Here is a 15,494-nt window from a genome sequence, read left to right on the forward strand (position 1 = left end):
GTTTCAGAAGATAACTTGTTCCAACCCGGTTTCATGAGAAGTCATAATAAAAGTATGAGATGGCGAAATCATATGAGTTGGCTCGTACAAAAAAAAATAAAAAAAAAATACAACTTTTACTACCATAGAAAAAAATAAATAACAAATGATCTAATTAAAATTTTTTACCCCTAGTTTAACACCTAACCAAAACCTAAATCTAACTATGGCAGGTAAAAGGATGGGCATGGAGGAGTCGGGAACCGGCTGAACAGTCAACGTAAAGTTGGTTGCGTGTATCTCTCTCTCTCTCTCTCCAACTGGCATCTCCTGCCCCCCTTTATCTTGCTCTCCCGCTGATCATCCGATTTAACGCCAGCCATGCCCCCTCACAGCCCGGCCACACCCTCCTCCTCGTCACACTAACCATAAAGTCTAACCCCACATATGCTCATATAAGTGCTGGTACGGTGTCCTGCTATCGTGAGACGGTCAGGGTTGGATGGCAAAATTCTCAGCCCCCCCCATCTGGTCCAACACAACAGCCTCTAGTGTGTTTGTGTGTGTGCATGTGTCTTTAGAGTGCAAGGTTTTGAAAAGAGGGGGCGTGGCTAATTCAACGGCTAGTCTGGAAGTTCCAAAATGGCTAAAACCGCTTACAGCACCTTAGGTCTTGTTTGTGCCTTACGATGTCTTTCTGCACCTGCATAATATGAGCTGTAACAAAATGCTCTCGAACCAGTGACAATGTCTTTTTTGACTTGTTTCAAACTAAACAATTCATTTAAATTCATTGTCCAGTCTAATATTTTCCCTTCCACATGCTTCATGCTGTGCACTAGCAAAAATATTTCTCGAGCCAAAATCAACTTGGCAACAAGAAAATGACATCCTCCGAGCAACATCTACTTGTGTGCCTCACAGAGCTCTTCCACACTAATGCACCTCAGCACACTCAAGAGCGTCTTCCAGGTGCAGCAGAATGCTTAACAATACTGCCATCTCACTGGCTCCAACACAAATACACGTGAGTTCTGCTCTAAAACCAAGTGGGCAAAAGGCAATGCTTTCCGAAAGAAAACATTTTGGTCAAATTCTAAAGCACACCACACGCGAAAGCAATGCGTAAAGCAGCGCATATTTTTTTCACCACCCATATTGAAAGTTGTTGCAATTACACTGCAGCTTGGCGTACACCAGTGTTTCCAGCACCGCACCCCACCGCTACTGAATCTCCAGCGCTATGGCAAAATAAATATTTTACCCGAGCTTGCAGTCTGAATTGAACGCGATGAGATGAAAAGATTGTGTACCGCAAAACAACACGTTGCATTATGTTCGCGTCATGTTTGCTGGATGCATTCAAAAACAAACATACTGAATAAGCACAATTAGTATAGTGTAATCCATGAACAAATGACTCTTATTAGCTGGTTCTTTTAATGAATCACTCAAAACCACTCACCAACTCAGTAGTTACCAGTCTGAAGAATCCTTGACTGAATGAACTCACTGAAACAGTCAGAGCAGTTACTGAATCAACAAATTTTCTAGGTTCCTACGGCAATGGCGGGCAGTCACTTGCACTTGTTTATCAGCGTACTTGGTCATAATTGGTTAATATATCAAGCCCTTTCAAGACAAGTCAGTCCACTCTGTGGTCATCTTTAGAATGCTATCGGGCAGGTTAGGCAGCTATTTTCTTTGTAAACAAGCAACATATAAGTACAGTTCCCATGTACTTGAATGGGGAAAATTTTCCAAAACGGTTGAACATGATTATGATCAAATAACATATTAATTTAATTAATTAATTAAATTAAATATAAAGTCAGCAGTAAAATCTGACAACAACAGTAACATAAATTGTGCTGCTTTACCTCAGTTTACACTAAAAAAATTCTTTTTTCAGGCTGGATCAGCTAATGCGCATGTGCGTCCTTGAGTTGATTAACAGGCGATGTCTTTATCTAAAAAGTGATTGGCTCTTTTATCTGTAAGGTGGGCGTTCCGATTTCTCCCATTACCAGTTAATTAATACCAGTGGTCCGTCTCTTTTAAACTGTCTTTGTATATAAACAACAAAGTCCTTTATTTAGCTATTTTGTGTTTGATTGTTTGCAGACCTATACATTGTAGTGTATAGTAGGTTCGGTTTAAATACTGTTTATTTGTTTTTGCGTCTTTTCTATAATCTCCTGATTATTTTAGTTTTCTACTGCACCCAGAGCCTCTGTTAACATGGCCGGCGAAACGAAAACGCGCTGCTCACGCCTCGCTCACGCCCCGCTCATGGAGGATATGTGAAACCGGTACAAGGCATTTCATAAAGCACTGCACCAAACTCAAGATGGTGAACAAAGAGAGAGAAATGTTCAATATAAATATACAGCACTTCATGAAATACTGAAAACTATAGATTCAAAAGTTGATGCCTATGTAGTGCGCTCCAAATCAGTCATTTATAAAGATCCATATCAGTAAGGATGCTGCCTATGTAGTCAGATGACAGCAAGGTAGCTTACTAGGTTTTAGAACAGAGCCACAAATGTAGTTAATCAACGCAAATCTAACCCTAATCCCATGATTTCTCTGGAAGGTTTCATAATAGATTAAACTCTTTAATGATTAAAAAATTCACTGGGCTTAATGAATAGTTTAAATGGGCATAGGGGAGTTGAGGAGATAGCGCATTGGAAAACTGGCTAATATTAAAAAGAGAGTGGAGGGGGCTTGGGGGGTTTGGGGGCTGGAAAGATTATCAGGTCATCACACGACAGCACTAACTAGCCTCAAACATCACCTAAAATCTCACGATCATTCCTGGTGGTAAGCCTTATTGATTCAATCTGATTTCCAGCCAAATGTTAACCTTTAGTTCCGTTAATACAGCATAAACCAGCATAACACTTGTTGGGAGGGCGGAAGCTTTGCGATGTGTCCGTCTGGAGTCATTGCACTGACGCACACACCACAAACACACACAGCAATGATTCAGTGTCAGTGATAAAGTGATGGGGAAAGGAGCTCTTAGTGCTATTTGCTGTACAAAACAATCCCATATAGGACTTGTGATAGAAATTAAGTATTTTTCAGCCTAAGTAAGGTGCATTTTAATTACCACAGACACATGTCAAGTCTTAACTATCACCAAAATGCAGAATGAGATGTTTTTCTCTGAAAGCATTTTTATGTGGAGTTCAAAGCGGTGCTTGATGCTGGCATTGACACCCTGATGCGAATCATGAAAGTGGCTTCATGATTGTTATAACAAAGCAGATAGCCACAGTCTACCAGCAGATTAATATTGTGGAGGATGAGAGTTAAAGAGATTTAATGCCCATTGCAATGAATATGCAAACTATGTGGAGACTAGTTCTTTCAATTAGTCAATCTCCCACTTAGACTTTGGGAAATGTTTAATGTTACTTGAACTGGTGCTATTTTAGTGCATTTCTATCTTTATACTGTGGAAGGCTTTGTTTGGAAAATATTAATAAAGCATTATATTGTTACATTTTGTTTTCTTTTCTAAAAAGGAAATAAATGCATTTTGACAGAAAAAATAAGTATATTTAGTCAAATGTCAGCACTTTCAAAATCTGCGATTAATCGTGAACAACTACAAAAAATAAATCTGCCCGATATATAAAAAAAAAAAAAAAGCTTTCTCTAGGCCACTGATATAACTGGGTTCTTCATCATATGTGAGCATGATTTTAAACAACTTGTTAAAATTAGTATTCACAAATTATAATCTTTAACCTTCTTGAAGCAACACATAAAGTCAAGAGTATAATGCAAAGCGGACAGCAGGTTGACAGGTGTGTCATCATATGCAAACACCATCAAATGGGAACCTGAGATGCACTTACTTCTTTTTGGACTTTGATGTAACAGAATCAGCATCCTTGCGAGGCCGGCCACGTGGGCGTTTATCTGAGGGGGCCGGGCTCCCTGAGGGTGTAGCCCCAGCACTGCTCACGGGAGGAGATGGTCCTTGGTCAGAGGGATCCAGACTCTTATCCTCTGATGACATTCTGTACAAAGATGGAGACAATGTTAGCTGACGAAACTGGGAGAACGTAGAGTTTTACCATTGAGCAGTGAACTGAGAAAAGACTAACAGTTACTTTGATTGGTAAAACCATTCTAAATAACACATCCTAAAGGAATATTATAGGTTAACTCCTAATTAAGCTCTATCAACAGATCTGTGGCCTCGACCACAACACAAACATTACTTGTGTTAGCACGAGAGTGGTATGCAAGAATCTCTTACTAACCCTGTCTATACAAAGGTATATCCAATCTTTTAACAGGTCATAAGCTAATAAAATAAACCCAGATCCCACTGATTTTTGCTTGGTATCCATGCAAGAAAATAAGGAAGGGATGTTAACATCCAGCAAAATCCACCAACAGTAATACAAGGTCTAGGTCATTTCTGGCTCAGAACAACAGTCCTACATCAAAAGTATGATTCAGACAACTTTACACCTCAAATAACACATTTTCCAAAAAAAAAAAAAATCAAAAAATGATGAGCTGTAATAAAATAAACACACTTTAGCTATAAGGTTTTAACCTCTAAGCTGACTAGAAACCAAAGAGTAAATAAAAAAATGTCAGCGTCCAAGACGCCCTACCTAATCTACTTTTTCTAGACAAACACAAAATGTACGGCACGTGCTCCTTGGAATTTCAAAATAGTATGGATGTCAAAGGTACCGGTACTTCGGTACAAAGACAATACAAAAAAAGATGTTCCGATACACATGAGCCAAAACATTATGACCACCCTCCTAATATGGGTCCTCCCTGTTGGTCCTCCGCGTGCCGCCAAAATGGTGCCGACCCACCGAGCTATGGACTCTACAAGACCCCTGAAGGTGTCCTGTGGTATCTGGCACCAAGACATTAGCAGTAGATCTTTCAAGTCCTGTAAGCTGTGAGGTAGAGCCGCCATGGATCGGACTTGTTGGTCCAGCACATCCCACAGATGCTCAATCGGACTGACATCTGGGGAATTTGGAGATCAGGGCAACACCTTGAACATGTTCCTCAAACCATTCTTGAACAATGTGTGCAGTGTGGCAGGGCACATTATACTGCTGAAAGAGACATGAAGTGCCATCAGGGAATACCTTTGCCATGAAGGGGTGTACCTGGTCTGCAACGATGTTTAGGTAGGTGGCACTTATCAAATTGACGTCCACATGAATGGCCGGACCCAGGGTTTACCAGCAAAACATTGCCCAGAGCATCACACTCCCTTCACCAGCTTGTTGTCTTCCTATAATGCATTCTGGTAATAACTTTGCCCATGATACCATCAGGTAAACAGCGCATACGTACACGCCATCCACATGATGTAAAAGAAAATGGGACTTATCGGACCAGGCGACCTTCTTCCACTGCTCCAAGGTCCAGTTCTGACACTCGCGTCCCCATAGTAGGCGCTCTCGACAGTGGACAGGGGTCATCATGGGCACTCTGCGGCTACGCAGTCCCATATGCAGCAGGCATCGATGAGCCCTGGATAAAAAAGTCTGAATATGGCCATGTGTGACCATTAAACAGCAGAAGGATGTCATTTAATGAAATATATTCCGTATGAATAAGAGGCGCCTCTCTGCCGTCATCTCCTTCACACACACACACAGGCACGCACACGAACAATAAAAGGCACGCATAAGAACACACACACAAATGCAACACACACTACTAATGCTTGATTTTCAAGCAGTGTGTCCAATAGTATCCATCTGCAGAGCCACAGATCAGGGTGTTGAGTGAATAAACGGCTGTGAACTCTCAAATGAACTCTTTCTCCTTTGCAGCTCGGAGATTTCAGCTCGCGATTCAGAGGAAGCTTGATATAACGAACCCTTCACAAACAGGAAGAACTTAAAATATCTTTCAAAATAAAAGTCCTGATGAAATAAGAGCTTTAACTGGATGTGTGAAATTGAAGACATTATGACAGAAAAATATTACTACTGTATTAAAGTGTAATATTCAAAGCAGTCGCAATATTAGTATTAATATTAGTATTATTATCTGTAAGCAATATCACATAAGCAAGTGTACTGAATATCAGCATGTTGTAATTTAGCCATGGCAGCCTTTTGACTCAGGAAACCAGATTGTTTTCATTTAATGTTTTCAAGACTCTCAAGGATGACCTATCTCATGTCTCTCTCTAGTGGACATAATTGGTACTACACCCTGAATTGTCTTTTAGTGTTGAATTACCTGATCATTTTACAGTGTTGCTGAAAACAGAAAGTAGTGAAATGTATCATGTCATCAGACTTTCATGGTGAGCATGACAAAATTAGTAATTTCTGAAAGAATACATCCTGTGTACACATTTGTTTTGGAGTCAAATTTCAACTGCTTTAATCACTAGTCAAAAATACTATTTTCTTAAGTTATGGCGACCTCTAGCAACATAAATTGTTAAAATGATGCACATGATGGGCTGATCCAACCCGGAATGCAGTAAAAAAAACAAAGTATACCCGGGCCTTAACTCAAACCCTAACACTAACCATCAGCCATTCACAACTCGAGTTAATAGGTGCGGAAATTTTATTGGCTGCTGGTGGCCATTTTGGTTGATTTGTCGAATCGATATGTTGCACTTGAACCAAAGAAGGTGCATATTTAATTTGATCTTAGTCGACCAAACGGCTGCGGAGTTAAAGTTTTTTTTAGTTGTTGAGCCCCTTATGGGCAGAACTGAAAGAAAATTTGCGTGCATCCTCAATATGGCCCTTTGACTATGTGTAGCAAGATTTGTAACGTTTGGACTTTGCATTGAGTAAATTTTGATCAATGAATCAAATTGCATTCTACCAAAGGAATTGTATCGCTAATATCTCCGGAACGATTTGACATATCTGAATTCTTTTGATACATTTTTGTTAGGGTTGTCTGTAGATGATGTATACAAATTTCCATGTGAATCGGACAAACGGCCCAGGAGGAGTTCAAAATGGTAGGTTTTTCAAAAATTAAAAATGACAGAAAACCTTTGTAGACGGAAATGAAATCTGATATACATTTTGTAGGGCTTGACTCAAGGAATCAGGGGGAAAAACTTTGATTCTAGCCCTTATGGTTCCGGATTTATTAGCGAAAATGCAAAAGTACTTATTATGCGTTTGGATCCACCCTGCCAAGTTTGGGATCTCTACAACTTATGGTCTCTGACACCCAGATAATTTTAGGGCAGAAAAAGAAGAATAAGAAGAATATGAATAAGAAGAAAAATCCTAACAAATACAATAGGGTTCCAGCATCTTCTGTGCTTGGCCTCCTAAAAATTAGGTAATATATCATAAGCATGAGTACTGTTGTATGGAATAAAAGTTGGAAAAAAATGCAATGGTACGTTGAAAAGTAACTGTTCTATTTTCATTTGTTAAACGTTTTAGGAATCATATTGATTAAACACTATTTTGACGAATAAATTAAACGTAAAAAAAAAAAAAAAAAAAAGGAAAACATCTGGGGGGAAAACTCAGATTTCAGTAGGGCCCTACTTAAACACTTAAGCAACGAACACTTAATTGAGAAACACATGAAGGAAACATGCATTTATTACTTTCATTTATCATTTACATTGAAATGTAACTTTTTAAATAGGCTTAAGGAGTCTGTTCAATAGCACATTATCATATTAGCACATTTTTTGTTGAGAGCCATGAAATTTTACTGGTATCGGTACGACAACTGAAATTTTAGTATCGTGACAACCCTACAGGCTAGTGTTGCAAGACAAGTTTGTCGCTCTGTGAGGATTATTTCAACATCTCTGCATCTTGTAACATTGTTTTGGAGTTGGTTTTAATCAGGATTATCTAGTAACAACATGCCATTTCCCATACTCAGTTTGTGTCATGTAGCATTAAACAAAAACTTGACATAAATATGTATGTGTGTTATTTGGGGGCAATATTTTTTGCTTATTACTTCATGAAAAGCAACGAATCGCGACTAAAACAAACCCAAACGCAATGTAACGGTGCATATATCTTGAAATAATCCTCACAGAGTGACGAGATGGCTAAAGACTAGTTTGTGAGTGAAACTAATATGCTTGCTGTAATTTATGAGTTGAGACTTTTCTAATGTTATAACTCGTGACTATTCAATCTGAATGATATTACCAATTCCCATTAAGATTGTGATCACATTTCATAAGTTATACAATGGAACTTTCACAGATGAGCGCTGTAATAAGCAACTGTGAATGTCCACAATGCGCACACATACATAACACACACAAACATCCGCTGCACTCGCAGTCTGGCTGCCGGCATAAATATAACGCTATGTATACAAAGATTATGGTTTGTATTGTTTGTATTGTAGTTTAATGTTCATTACATGCTGTTAATTTATCACGTCATTTTGGTTTAATGCATTTTTACATCTGTTAAGTTAATTATTCTCTCTTTGTGAGCGAGTCATCGGGATTAGCGTAAATACATTAATATAAATGGGACCATTAAATGTACATAAGTATATTGTCATTTATTTCTCATACAATTCCTAGTGTACTTCCGTAATATACAGTAGGCACATTTCTGGTTCATGCTACATCGGCAAACCTTAAATAACAGCATTTAAGAGCTTCCAAGCTTTTAAATGACACCTATTTTTCAAATGAGTAGCTTTTAATTAATTGGCTAGCAGTTCCAGGTTAAAAGATTAAATTAAAACTTGGAAAAAAGAAAACGATTATCGATATTGGCCACAATAAGCTTTGAATTATCAGTTATCATATCGACTCAGAAATTCCATATGGGTGCACCCCTAATAATTATCAACATCGCACTTGAAAACCAGCACAAAGCAGAGATGAGAGGCGTAGAGAGGAGGCTGTATTGCTGACTTGTGGCTGATGTCAGTTAGCACAGCTGTCTGGATGAACACTGGGGAGAGCTCCTGCTCTGTGTGACGGCACTGCTCTCTATGGAGCTCCACTCAAATTAATTTACACATTATGTTCAGCACAGTCATGCTGAGGATAAAGAAAGAAAACTAGTGAGGAAAACCCCCACACCAAGCGCTTTGCTCTTATTTGAATGATGATTTCACTGCGGCATCTCCCTGACCACAACAGCCCGATGGCAAACCCACTCTTGCTCTAGCCACTGAAGGAAACGGAAGTCATTCGCTTGTATATATGAGCAGATACCTGCTTGAAACTCACTTGGCAAGCACAGTTTTCTAACCGGTGTTGACATATTTCTGACTAAAACAGGAAGCTTGAGTGGGACATATCAAAGCAATAAAAAAATAGCCAATAGGCTTTAATTCATCACAGCAGGGCTGGGCGATATATAGAATATTCACTATATAATCGCGATGATCTTAATGGCAATATTAAATTTAACAATATTGTGAATATTGCAATGCTCTTAATGTGCATTTTATTTGGCCACAACATTTCCTAAAGACTGTTATTAGACTAATATAGGGATACCTCAGGGCTGCACAATATTATAAAAAAAAAAACAAAAAAAAAAACAAAAAAAAAAAACATCAAAAGCGCTATGTTCATATGGTTATTAATCTGCAGAAAGCTGCATTTTCATTCCATTAATACAAAGTCTGTGTGCTTCAGAGTGATCAGCTGTGTTGTTTCGTGTAGAGGACAACCGATAGTGGATTTTGCCAATACCAATAGCTAAGGTAATGGAAAAGGCAGATAACCGATTATTCGGCCGATAGTTTTTTTTTTTTTTTTTTTAGACTGATAAAAACAAAAAAAACAAAAAACATTTTGTAGTCTTTCCTTACTATAAAAAGCACAGACATTGAGGCTACAAGAGTCCAAAATAAATATAATAACAAAAGCAGTTATCTGTGCAACCAAAATCTCAATAATAACTAGAAAAATGGCAGAGACTTGGCTAATTTACAATGCTTTATATGTAAGTATTTACCAAATGATGCCTTTTACAGCCTATATATTCACCAGATGAAGAGTTCACATGTATATGTTTCACCTGATGAGGTTTATTGATGAGGAATTAAAAAACATGATGAAAAAAAAAAAAATATCGGCACAGATTAATCGGTAAAACCGATTTATCGGTCTACCTCTAGTTTTGCTACATTTTGGCTTCAGTACGATACCAGCACTGGTACCTCGATATCAATACTAAATCGATACTTAGGCAACAAATAAAGAGTCTCAGATTATTGATGAAATTACAAAGAAAATTACTTGATTAAAAGAACTGCATATTGCTAATTAAAAAGGTGTGTTCAGCAACGATAAGTATATTTAAACGACCTGATTTCTCCGGGACTTCAGGAGAAGTGTGTTTGACACTTGGAGTTCTGCAGTAGTGTGTAAGTCTGTGCTTAATACTTTGTGTTGTTTAAACTAGTATCTGTTAGTAGCACACTACTCTGTTTATTATTTGCGCTTTTAATACAGAACTGTCGTGAAGTATTTCTTCCTCTTTTCTTCTCTCCAGCTCTACTATGTGCTTTCAACACATTCCCACTGTCACGCTTTAGACACAAAAGACTAACCACTTGCACTCTTACCCCACTTCCTCTTCTAAACCTCTCTCTCTTTCTATCAGTCTTTGGAACTGCCAGTCAGCTCTACTTCATTCCTCCCATTACTAGCCAATCAGGTCTCAACATCCTGGCCTTGAGTGAGACCTAGATTCAACCAGAGGGCACAGCTGCAACCTCTGCCCTCTCCACCAAATACACTTTTTCACATTACCCCCGTCAGATTTGGAGGGGTGGGGGAACAGGTTTGCTTATGTCCAACACATGGAAATTTAGTCATCTGTCCTATCTGTGTGACAATCCTCTCCTTTGAACAATATGCCATTACTTTCAACCATCCAGTAAAAGTCAATTTTGTAGTTACACATCATCCCCCAGGTCAGCTAGGAATCTTCTTAAAGGAGCTGGATGTGCTACTATCCTCCTTCCCTAAGGATGGCAGCCCACTTGTGGTCCTCTGTGATTTCAACATTTATGTAGAAAGCCTCAGGCTGCAGACTTTCATACTTTTCTTGCCTTATTTGGCCTGAAATGCCTCACAACTAGGGATGCACGATATATCGGCGGCCGATATATTATTGGCCAATAACCGGGAAAGTCTAAATATTATTATTGTGCCGATAATGGAATTACTGCCGATATTTTCGCCAATAATTTGTTATGGCTTATTTGCTTGCGACTAAGAATTTCTGACTGCCTGCGGCTTCTTTCCTTCAGGCAGAGACTCGAGCAGCCTCAAAGATGGTGTGCGTGCACACACAACATCACTGTATGAGTGAAAGACAAGCTCATGTTGTGAGGATTATTTCAACATCTCTGCACCTTGTTACATTGTTTTGGGTCTGGTTTTAACTCAGGATCATCTGCTGTAAGTAACCACATGCCATTTCCCATATTCTGTTTATGTTTCATGAGGCAATAAATTAAAGCGTGCCAAAACCATGTATGTATGTTAATTTTCACTTATTCCCACATTCACAGATTACTATCAAAACAAAAGCAACAGAACTTCTGACATTTACCTGCTCTTCAAAACTTTCACATCTTTGTAAAGCTAATGACTTGCCACTTTTTCAGAGACAAAATAACAAACATCAGCAGTCAATTCTCCACACCACAAACACCCATCAACAACAGATAACCCACTCCTCCCCATTTTTCCACCCCTCTCTGAGGCTGAGGTCTCTAAACTTCTCTCCAGCCACCCTACTACCTGTCCTCTTGAGCCTTTTCCCTTCCATCTCCTCCAGGCCAATTCTGCTTCTATCCTACCAGCGCTAACACACATTATTAGCACTTCTCTCCTCACTGGTAACTTTCCCACTACATTTAAAGGGATAGTTCACCCAAAAATGAATATTTTCTCATCATTTACTCACCCTCATGCCATGCCAGATGTGAATGACTTTCTTCAGCAGAACACATTTGAAGACAAATAGAATATCTCAGCTCAGTAGGTCCTTTAAAATCAAGTGGATAGTGATTAGATCTTTGAAGCTCCAAAAAGAACAGACAGTAAGCATAAACGTCATACATACAACTCCACTGGTTAAATTAATGTCTTCTAAACCAAAACGATCGCTTATGCTGTGAAAATCAGCGTTGCTCTTCTGGGTGTGTCGCACTTGTGTCTGTTCTCGCGCAAACATGCCAATGCGATTAAGTCTTGCGCGTATTGTTGATGACCGGAAGCGATGATTTATAGTTAAAAAGTACTAAATATTGATCTTTTTAGCAGCAAAAACAATAGTTTCACTTTAGCCAGAGGAGTCGTATGGATGACGTTTATGCTGACTGTCTGTGATTCAAAGATCTAATCACCATCCACTTGCATTTTAAAGACCTACTGAGCAAAGGTTTTTTTCTTCAAATGTGTTCAGAAGAAGAAAGTCAGTCACACCTGGGATGGCATTAGGGTGAGTAAATGATGAGAGAATTTTCATTTTTGGGTGAACTAACCCTTTAAGCAGGCTTGAGCAACCTCACTGCTTAAGAAACCTACACTAAACCCTACACTCTTAAAAAAAAACAGAATCTACTCCCCTTTATAGTAAAAACACTTGAACGAGTCATGTTTAACTAGGTCTCCTCTTTTCTCTCCCAGAACAACCTGTTAGACAGCAACTTGTCTGGATTCAAAAGCAGACATTTAACTGAGAATGCCTTGCTGTCCATCACCAAAGCTCTGCGACTGGCGAGAGCAGAGAATCGTCTATTCTCATTCTGCTGGATCTGTCTGCTGCTTCCTACAGGTCCTACATGCAGTGGTGTAGTAGTGTCTGAAGAGGTGGGCATACTGTGAACTTATGATGAAACAACCATGGTATGGCAACTTGATGTTAAATATGTATTTAAATGTATAGGTCTTATTAATGTTCCTTTCATTAGGTTGCTATGAAAATTACTCTAATGAATAAACTAATACATACACAATATGCAATAAACTGTTAAGCATTGTATAGCTTATATTAGTGTAGTAATGTTCACATTAACACATTATCTTATATTACCATATAGCCTACTTAAGAATTAACAGTTATTTGTTTTATTTGTGTACTTTAACCCTTTTGCATGTACAATCACTGGTGTGATTACACTAGGCTGGACTCAGATGCGTACAATCAAACCGGTGTGATCTGCATTCATGCTGCTGTTTACCAGCAAGATCGGCTGTCATAACGACTGAAGTGGTTGAAAGTTTAAAGCCGTTACCGTCGGAGCGCACTGTTTAGATGCAGCGCTGCAGCCATGTTTTCTGCTGTATATACAGACTAGTCAATCCACTTGAGCCTTCTCCCATTCCATCCATCACAACCACTTCCAGGGCTGGGAGAGTGGAAGTGCTAGGTTTTTAGAACTTTCTATGCTCCTATTTTTGTATGCTTCTATGACAATACAAACTCAGAATCCCATCTTGCATTGCAACGAAAATATGGCGGTGCGCATAGCCATCAAGTGCATTCGCGATCACATCTTATCTATCATAATCAATCATTATAAACATCTAAAAACCACATTATATGTTTGATAATATATAATCTGACCTTTAGTGCATCTGCTGTGAAGCGTAAGGTACGATTTATTTTAATTACAGCGCGCATTAAAGAACTTATGCTGGCGGATCCATCAGTACAGGAGAAACTCACATGTGAAAAGGTTAATGCGCTTTTCTGTGTATAGTGAAATTGTTTTCCTACTTAGAAATATAAATTAAATTATTTGATATCATGAGAAAAAGACACCACCGACAACAGTAAAAAGGCACACACACACACACACACACACACACACACACACACACACACATACACACACACACATACACACACACACATACACACACACATACACACATACACACACAAAAAGGACATTTGGTAGCCTATAATAACAGGACACAGTTGTCCAGCATCTGCAAAGAGCATCAAAAACTTGCACTGGTGCAATAACATGCAGTATTTTCACAAAGTTTAATTGCTAAAGTTAAATTTAAATTATATAAATTTATTTCCCTGCTAAACACACACACACACACACACACACACACACACACACACGCACATACACACGCACATACACACATGCTCAAAAGTTTGCATACCTTTGGAGAATTGGTAATATATGTACCATTTTTAAAGAAAACATGAGTGAGCAGGCAAAACACATTCTTTTATTTCTTATGGGATTCATATTCAACTGTAGGTTATAACAGAATGGCACAATCATAAAACCAAACATGGCAACAAAGAAAAAAAATGAAATAACCCCTGTTCAAAAGTCTGCATACCCTTAGTTCTTAATACTGTGTATTGCCCCCTTTAGCATCAATGACAGCATGCAGTCTTTTGTAATAGTTGTCTATGAGGCCCCAAATTCTTGCAGGTGGTATAGCTGCCCATTCGTCTTGGCAAAATGCCTCCAGGTCATGCAAAGTCTTTGGTCGTCTTGCATGAACCACATGTTTGAGATCTCCCCAGAGTGGCCCGATGATATTAAGGTCAGCTTGGCCTTGTGCTTAGGGTCATTGTCGTGCTGGAAAGTACAAGAGCGTCCCATACGCAGCTTTCGTGCAGAAGAATGCTTATTGTCTGTGAGTATTTTCTGATAACATGCTGCATTCATCTTGTCATCAATTTTCACAAGATTCCCCGTGCCTTTAGAGCTCACACACCCCCAAACCATCAGTGAGCCACCACCATGCTTCACAGTGGGGATGATATTCTTTTCACTATAGGCCTTGTTGATCCCTCTCCAAACATAGCGCTTATGGTTGTGACCATAAAGCTCTATTTTGATCTCGTCACTCCAAATTACAGTGTGCCAGAAGCTGTGAGGCGTGTCATGGTGTTGTCGGGCATATTGTAACCAGGATTTTTTGTGGCATTGGCGCAGTAAAGGCTTCTTTCTGGCAACTCGACCATGCAGCTCATTTTTGTTCAAGTATCGTCGTGTTGTGCTCCTTGAAACAACCACACCATCTTTTTCCAGAGCAGCCTGTATTTCTCCTGAGGTTACCTGTGGGTTTTTCTTTGTATCCCAAACAATTCTTCTGGCAGTTGTGGCTGAAATCTTTCTTGGTCTACCTGACCTTGGCTTGGTATCAAGAGATCCCTGAATTTTCCACTTCTTAATAAGTGATTGAACAGTATTAACTGGCATTTTCAAGGCTTTGGATATCTTTTTATATCCTTTTCCATCTTTATAAAGTTCCATTACCTTGTTACGCAGGTCTTTTGACAGTTCTGTTCTGCTCCCCATGGCTCAGTATCTAGCCTGCTCAGTGCATCCACGTGAGAGCTAACAAACTCATTGACTATTTATACACAGGCACTAATTGAAATTTAAAAAGACACAGGTGTGGGAATTTAACCTTTAATTGCCATTTAAACCTGTGTGTGTCACCTTATGTGTCTGTAACAAGGCCAAACATTCAAGAGTATGAAAACTTTTGATCAGGGCCATTT

General features: G+C 39.0%; 1 protein-coding gene across 6 annotated transcripts in view; it reads right to left on the reverse strand.

Annotated features, from left to right (window-relative positions):
• Positions 1 to 15,494, reverse strand: part of LOC127431841 (histone-lysine N-methyltransferase 2C-like) — a 257,762-nt gene that overhangs the window by 211,674 nt on the left and 30,594 nt on the right. For all 6 annotated transcript variants that reach the window (XM_051682432.1, XM_051682434.1, XM_051682436.1 and 3 more), the window contains exon 2: positions 3,855 to 4,019. In XM_051682432.1, coding sequence (XP_051538392.1) covers positions 3,855 to 4,018 — 164 coding nt within the window. In that variant the 5' untranslated portion in view covers position 4,019. The remainder of the gene's footprint in view (positions 1 to 3,854; positions 4,020 to 15,494) is intronic.

The sequence above is a fragment of the Myxocyprinus asiaticus genome, chromosome 41 (genome assembly GCF_019703515.2).
Source record: "Myxocyprinus asiaticus isolate MX2 ecotype Aquarium Trade chromosome 41, UBuf_Myxa_2, whole genome shotgun sequence".
NCBI lineage: Eukaryota > Metazoa > Chordata > Actinopteri > Cypriniformes > Catostomidae > Myxocyprinus > Myxocyprinus asiaticus.